Source organism: Petromyzon marinus, unplaced genomic scaffold, assembly GCF_048934315.1.
Source record: "Petromyzon marinus isolate PM22_M1 ecotype Great Lakes invasive population unplaced genomic scaffold, UKy_Petmar_22M1.pri1.0 PM_Scaffold_42, whole genome shotgun sequence".
NCBI classification, from domain to species: Eukaryota; Metazoa; Chordata; class Hyperoartia; order Petromyzontiformes; family Petromyzontidae; genus Petromyzon; species Petromyzon marinus.
The window spans coordinates 625,200-632,991 of record NW_027423413.1 but is presented as its reverse complement, the minus strand read 5'-3'; the positions used below and the strand labels follow the sequence as shown (position 1 = coordinate 632,991).

The 7,792-nt window shown below is 50.2% G+C and overlaps 1 protein-coding gene across 1 annotated transcript in view; it reads left to right on the top strand.

Moving 5' to 3' along the window:
- The first annotated feature begins 200 nt into the window (after positions 1-200).
- The window catches only part of LOC116937505 (solute carrier organic anion transporter family member 2A1), a 44,075-nt gene continuing 36,483 nt past the window's right edge, over positions 201-7,792 (top strand). The window contains exon 1 of the mRNA XM_076064395.1: positions 201-2,403. Coding sequence (XP_075920510.1) covers positions 2,362-2,403 — 42 coding nt within the window. The 5' untranslated portion in view covers positions 201-2,361. The remainder of the gene's footprint in view (positions 2,404-7,792) is intronic.

The window sequence follows — 7,792 nt, the reverse complement described above, 5'->3', positions numbered from 1 at the left end:
CGAGTTGCTCGGTCAATGGCCAGGGTCAAGGGCGGGACCACGTGGTGGTGGTGTGTTCAGCACAATGTGCCCGACTGTGAGGGCGGGCACAAGCTGGCGTGAGTAGGTTACACGTTGAGTTTTATAAGGGCACCACGGGGTGACCAGTCCCTCCCCACCCTCCCCACCCAGCCCCTCCCCACCCAGCCCCTCCAGCCAGTCCAGTCCAGCCAGTCCAGTCTAGCCAGTCTAGCCAGTCCAGTCCAGTCCAGTCTAGCCAGTCCAGTCTAGCCAGTCCAGCCAGTCCAGTCTAGCCAGTCCAGTCTAGCCAGTCCAGTCTAGCCAGTCTAGCCAGTCTAGCCAGTCCAGTCCAGCCAGTCCAGTCCAGTCCAGTCTAGCCAGTCTAGCCAGTCCAGTCTACCCAGTCCAGTCCAGTCTAGCCAGTCCAGTCTAGTCTAGCCAGTCCAGCCAGTCCAGCCCAGCCAGTCCAGTCTAGCCAGTCTAGACTAGCCTAGCCAGTCCAGTCCAGCCAGTCCACTCTAGCCAGTCCAGTCCAGTCCAGCCAGTCCAGTCTAGCCAGTCCAGTCCAGTCCAGCCAGTCCAGTCTAGCCAGTCCAGTCTAGCCAGTCCAGTTTAGTCAATCTAGCCAGTCCAGTCTAGCCAGTCCAGCCAGTCCAGCCCAGCCAGTCCAGTCTAGCCAGTCTAGACTAGCCTAGCCAGTCCAGTCCAGCCAGTCCACTCTAGCCAGTCCAGTCCAGCCAGTCCAGTCTAGCCAGTCCAGTCCAGCCAGTCCAGTCCAGTCCAGTCTAGCCAGTCCAGTCCAGTCCAGTCTAGCTAGTCCAGTCTAGCCAGTCCAGTCCAGCCAGTCCAGCCCAGCCAGTCCAGTCTAGCCAGTCTAGACTAGCCTAGCCAGTCCAGTCCAGCCAGTCCACTCTAGCCAGTCCAGTCCAGCCAGTCCAGTCTAGCCAGTCCAGTCCAGCCAGTCCAGTCCAGTCCAGTCTAGCCAGTCCAGTCCAGTCCAGTCTAGCTAGTCCAGTCTAGCCAGTCCAGTCCAGTCTTGCCAGTCCAGTCCAGTCCAGTCCAGTCTAGCCAGTCCAGTCCAGTCTTGCCAGTCTAGTCCAGTCCAGTCTTGCCAGTCCAGTCCAGTCCAGTCTTGCCAGTCCAGTCCAGCAGTCCAGTCCAGTCCAGTCTAGCCAGTTCAGTCCAGTCTAGCCAGTCCAGTCCAGTCTAGTCAATCTAGCCAGTCCAGCCCTGCCAGTCCAGCCAAGTGGTCACGTGTGACCTGTGCTGTAGCAGAGGGCAGCTGAGTGGTCACGTGTGCCCTGTGCTGTAGCAGTGGGTAGCTGAGTGGTCACGTGTGCCCTGTGCTGTAGGAGCGGGCAGCTGAGTGGTCACGTGTGCCCTGTGCTGTAGCAGAGGGCAGCTGAGTGGTCACGTGTGACCTGTGCTGTAGGAGTGGGCAGCCGAGTGGTCACGTGTGCCCTGTGCTGTAGCAGAGGGCAGCTGAGTGGTCACGTGTGCCCTGTGCTGTAGGAGAGGGCAGCTGAGTGGTCACGTGTGCCCTGTGCTGTAGGAGCGGGCAGCTGAGTGGTCACGTGTGCCCTGTGCTGTAGGAGAGGGCAGCTGAGTTGTCACGTGTGCCCTGTGCTGTAGCAGAGGGCAGCCGAGTGGTCACGTGTGCCCTGTGCTGTAGGAGAGGGCAGCTGAGTGGTCACGTGTGCCCTGTGCTGTAGGAGCGGGCAGCTGAGTGGTCACGTGTGCCCTGTGCTGTAGGAGCGGGCAGCTGAGTTGTCACGTGTGACCTGTGCTGTAGGAGTGGGCAGCTGAGTGGTCACGTGTGCCCTGTGCTGTAGCAGAGGGCAGCCGAGTGGTCACGTGTGCCCTGTGCTGTAGGAGAGGGCAGCTGAGTGGTCACGTGTGCCCTGTGCTGTAGGAGAGGGCAGCTGAGTGGTCACGTGTGCCCTGTGCTGTAGGACAGGGCAGCCGAGTGGTCACGTGTGCCCTGTGTTGTAGGAGAGGGCAGCCGAGTGGTCACGTGTGCCCTGTGCTGTAGGAGAGGGCAGCCGAGTGGTCACGTGTGCCCTGTGTTGTAGGAGTGGGCAGCCGAGTGGTCACGTGTGCCCTGTGTTGTAGGAGCGGGCAGCTGAGTGGTCACGTGTGCCGTGTTTTGTAGGAGCGGGCAGCTGAGTGGTCACGTGTGCCCTGTGCTGTAGGAGCGGGCAGCTGAGTGGTCACGTGTGCCGTGTTTTGTAGGAGCGGGCAGCTGAGTGGTCACGTGTGCCCTGTGCTGTAGGAGCGGGCAGCTGAGTGGTCACGTGTGCCCTGTGCTGTAGGAGCGGGTAGGCAGTGGACAGGGAGAGAGCCCCAGGTGCTGCTGCTGCGATGTGCAAGCGACGATGCAGATCGCCATTCAACAACATCAAGGTGAGGGGGTCTCTGGGGGCAGGGGGTCTCTGGGGGGGGGGGTGAGGGGGTCTCTGGGGGTCCCTGTGTGGGGGTCCGTGGATTGGGGGGTCCTGCACCAGTCGCTATGGGGATGTCGCTTGACTTATGAGATTAGAGATGGGCTTGGGTAGGTGGGTGAGTGAGTGAGTGGGTGAGTGGGTGAGTGAGTGGGTGAGTGGATGAGTGGGTGGGTGAGTGAGTGAGTGGGTGAGTGAGTGAGTGGGTGAGTGGTTGGGTGAGTGGGTGAGTGAGTGGGTGAGTGAGTGAGTGGGTGAGTGAGTGAGTGGGTGAGTGGGTAGGTGGGTGAGTGAGTGGGTGAGTGAGTGAGTGGGTGAGTGGGTGAGTGAGTGAGTGAATGAGTGAGTGGGTGAGTGAGTGGGTGAGTGAGTGAGTGGGTGAGTGGGTGAGTGAGTGGGTGGGTGAGTGAGTGAGTGGGTGAGTGGGTGGGTGAGTGAGTGAATGAGTGAGTGGGTGAGTGAGTGGGTGAGTGAGTGAGTGGGTGAGTGGGTGAGTGAGTGGGTGGGTGAGTGAGTGAGTGGGTGAGTGGGTGGGTGAGTGAGTGAATGAGTGAGTGGGTGAGTGAGTGGGTGAGTGAGTGGGTGAGTGGGTAGGTGGGTGAGTGAGTGGGTAATTGGGTAGGTGGGTGAGTGGGTGCGTGAGTGAGTGAGTGGGTGAGTGAGTGAGTGGGTGAGTGAGTGAGTGGGTGAGTGAGTGGGTGAGTGAGTGAGTGGGTAGGTGGGTGAGTGAGTGGGTGAGTGGGTAGGTGGGTGAGTGAGTCGGTAGGTGGGTGAGTGAGTGAGTGTGTGAGTGAGTGGGTGAGTGGGTAGGTGGGTGAGTGAGTGGGTAGGTGGGTGAGTGAGTGGGTGAGTGGGTAGGTGGGTGAGTGAGTGGGTGAGTCTGTGAGTGAGTGGGTGAGTGAATGGGTAGGTGAGTGAGTGGGTGAGTGGGTAGGTGGGTGAGTGAGTGGGTAAGTGAGTGGGTGAGTGAGTGGGTGAGTGAGTGAGTGGGTGAGTGAGTGAGTGGGTGGGTGAGTGAGTGAGTGGGTGAGTGAGTGGGTGAGTGGGTGAGTGGGTGGGTGAGTGGGTGAGTGAGTGAGTGGGTAAGTGAGTGAGTGGGTAGGTGGGTGAGTGAGTGGGTGAGTGAGTGGGTAGGTGGGTGAGTGAGTGGGTGAGTGGGTAGGTGGGTGAGTGAGTATGATGCCTGTATGATGTATATATGATGCCTGTACGATGTCTGTATGATGCCTGTATGATGGCTGTATGATGCCTTATGATGCCTGTATGATGCCTGTATGATGCCTGTATAATACCTGTATGATGCCTGTATGATGCCTGTACGATGTCTGTATGATGCCTGTATGATACTTGTATGATTCCTGTATGATGTATGTATGATGCCTGTATGATGCGTGTATGATGCCTGTATGATGCCTGTATGATGTCTGTATGATGCGTGTACGATGCCTGTATGATGCATGTATGACGTCTGTATGATGCGTGTATGATGCCTGTATGATGTTTGTATTTTGCCTGTATGATGTATGTATGATGCGTGTATGATGCCTGTATGATGTCTGTATGATGCCTGTATGATGCGTGTATGATTCCTGTATGATGTTTGTATTTTGCCTGTATGATGCCTGTATGCTGCCTGTATGATTCCTGTATGATGTATGTATGATGTCTGTATGATGCGTGTATGATGCATGTATGATGTTTGTATTTTGCCTGTATGATGTATGTATGATGCGTGCATGATGCCTGTATGATGTCTGTATGATACATGTATGATGCGTGTATGATTCCTGTATGATGTATGTATGATGCCTGTATTATGTATGTATGATGCGTGTAGGATGCCTGTATGATGTCTGTATGATGCCTGTATGATGTCTGTATGATGTGTGTATTTTGCCTGTATGATGCCTGTATGATGCCTGTATGATGCCTATATGAAGTCTGTATGATACCTGTATGATGTCTGTATGATGTCTGTATCATACCTGTTTGATGCCTGTGTGATGCCTGTATGATGTCTATGATGCCAGAATTATGTCTCTATGATGCCTGTATGATGCCTGTATGATTCCTGTATAATGCCTGTATGATGCGGGGGTATGATGCCTGTATGGTACATATTTAATGCCCGTATGATGCCTGTATGATGCGTGTATGATGCCTGTATGATGCCTGTATAATGAATGTATGATGCGTGTATGATGCCTGTATGATGCCTGTATGATGCCTGTCCGATGACTGTATGATCCCTGTATTGTTCCTGTATGATGTGTGTATGATGCCTGTATGATGCCTGTATGCCAGTATGATGTCTCTATGATGCCTGTATGATGCCTGTATAATGCCTGAATGATGCGGGTATGATGCCTGTATGGTGCCTGTATAATGCCTGTATGATGCCTGTATGATGCGTGTATGATGCCTGTATGATGCCTGAATAATGCATGTATGATGCGTGTATGATGCCTGTATGATGCCTGTATGATGACTGTATCATCCCTGTATTGTGCCTGTATTATGTGTGTATGATGCCTGTATGATGCCTGTATGGCAGTATGATGCCTGTATAATGCGTGTATGATGCCTGTATGATGCATGCATAATGCGTCTATAATGCCTGTATAATGCCTGAATGATGCGTGTATGATGCCTGTATGATGCGTGTATGTCTGTATGATGCCTGTATAATGCCTGTATGATGCGTGTATGATGCTTTTATAATGCCTGTATGATGCCTGTATTATGCCTGTATGATGCCTCTTTAATGCGTGTATGATGCCTGTATGATTCCTGTATAATGCGTGTATGATGCCTGTATGATGCCTGTATGATGCCTGTATAATGCCTGTATGATGCGTGTATGATGCTTTTATAATGCCTGTATGATGCCTGTATTTTGCCTGTATGATGCCTCTTTAATGCGTGTATGATGCCTGTATGATTCCTGTATAATGCGTGTATGATGCCTGTATGATGCCTGTATAATGCGTGTATGATGCCTGTATATTGCGTGTATGATGCGTGTACAGAGCCTGTATGATGCGTGTATAATGCCTGTATAATGCCTGTATGATGCCTGTATGATGCGTGTATGATGGCTGTATTATACCTGTATGATACCTGTACAATGCCTCTATGATGCCTGTATGATGCCTGGATGAGGCGTGTATGATGGCTGTATTATGCCTGCATGATACCTGTACAATGCCTCTATGATGCCTGTATGATGCCTGTATGAAGCGTGTATGATGCCTGTATGATGCGTGTATGATGCCTGTATGATGCCTGTATAATACCTGTATGATGCGTGTATGATGCCTGTACGATGCCTGTATGATGACTGTAGAATTCGTGTATGATACCTGTATGATGCCTGTATGATGTCCATATGATACCTGTATAATGCCTGAATGATGCCTGTATGATAGCTATATGATGCGTGCATGATGCGTGTATGATGCCTGTATGATTCATGTATAATGCCTGTATGATGCCTGTATGATGCCCATATGATACCTGTATAATGCCTTTATGATGCCTGTATGCCTGTACGATGCCTGTATGATGCATGCATGATGCGTGTATGATGCCTGTATGATGCGCGTATGATGCCTGTATGATGCCTGTATGATGCGTGTATGATGCCTGTATGATGCGTGTATGATGCCTGTATGATGCCTGTATGATGCCTGTATGATGCCTTATGATGTCTATATGATGTCTATATGATGTCTATATGATGCCTGTATGATGCCTGTATGATGCCTGTATGATGACTGTATCATCCCTGTATTGTGCCTGTATTATGTGTGTATGATGCCTGTATGATGCCTGTATGGCAGTATGATGCCTGTATAATGCGTGTATGATGCCTGTATGATGCCTGCATAATGCGTCTATAATGCCTGTATAATGCCTGAATGATGCGTGTATGATGCCTGTATGATGCGTGTATGTCTGTATGATGCCTGTATAATGCCTGTATGATGCTTGTATAATGCCTGTATGATGCCTGTATTATGCCTGTATGATGCCTCTTTAATGCGTGTATGATGCCTGTATGATTCCTGTATAATGCGTGTATGATGCCTGTATGATGCCTGTATAATGCGTGTATGATGCCTGTATATTGCGTGTATGATGCGTGTACAGAGCCTGTATGATGCGTGTATAATGCCTGTATAATGCCTGTATGATGCCTGTATGATGCGTGTATGATGGCTGTATTATACCTGTATGATACCTGTACAATGCCTCTATGATGCCTGTATGATGCCTGGATGAGGCGTGTATGATGGCTGTATTATGCCTGCATGATACCTGTACAATGCCTCTATGATGCCTGTATGATGCCTGTATGAAGCGTGTATGATGCCTGTATGATGCGTGTATGATGCCTGTATGATGCCTGTATACTACCTGTATGATGCGTGTATGATGCCTGTACGATGCCTGTATGATGACTGTAGAATTCGTGTATGATGCCTGTATGATGCCTGTATGATGTCCATATGATACCTGTATAATGCCTGAATGATGCCTGTATGATACCTATATGATGCGTGCATGATGCGTGTATGATGCCTGTATGATGCGCGTATGATGCCTGTATGATGCCTGTATGATGCGTGTATGATGCCTGTATGATGCGTGTATGATGCCTGTATGATGCCTGTATGATGCCTTATGATGTCTATATGATGTCTATATGATGTATATATGATGCCTGTATGATGCCTGTATGATGCCTGTATGATGCCTGTACGATGACTGTATCAGTCCTGTATTGTGCATGTATTACGTGTGTATGATGCCTGTATGTTGCCTGTATGCCAGTATGATGCCTGTATAATGCGTGTATGATGCGTGTATGATGCCTGTATAGTGCGTCTATAATGCCTGCATAATGCCTGGATGATGCCTGTATAATGCCTGTATGATGCCTGTATGACGCCTGAATAATGAGTGTATGATTCCTCTATATTGCGTGTATGATGCGTGTACAATGCCTATATGTCTGTGATGCCTGTATGACTGTATGATGCGTGTATGATGCCTGTATTATGCCTGTATGATACCTGTATAATGCCTGTATGATGCCTGTATGATGCGTGTATGACGCCTGTATGATGCCTGTATGATGCCTGTATGATGCCTGTATAATACCTGTATGATGCCTGTATGATGCCAGTATGATGGCTGTATGATGCCTGTATAATTTGTGTATGATGCCTGTATGATGTTTGTATGATGCCCATATGATACCTGTATAATGTCTGTATGATGCCTGTATGATACCTGTATGACACGTGTATGATGCCTGTATGAAGCCTGTATGATTCATGTATAAT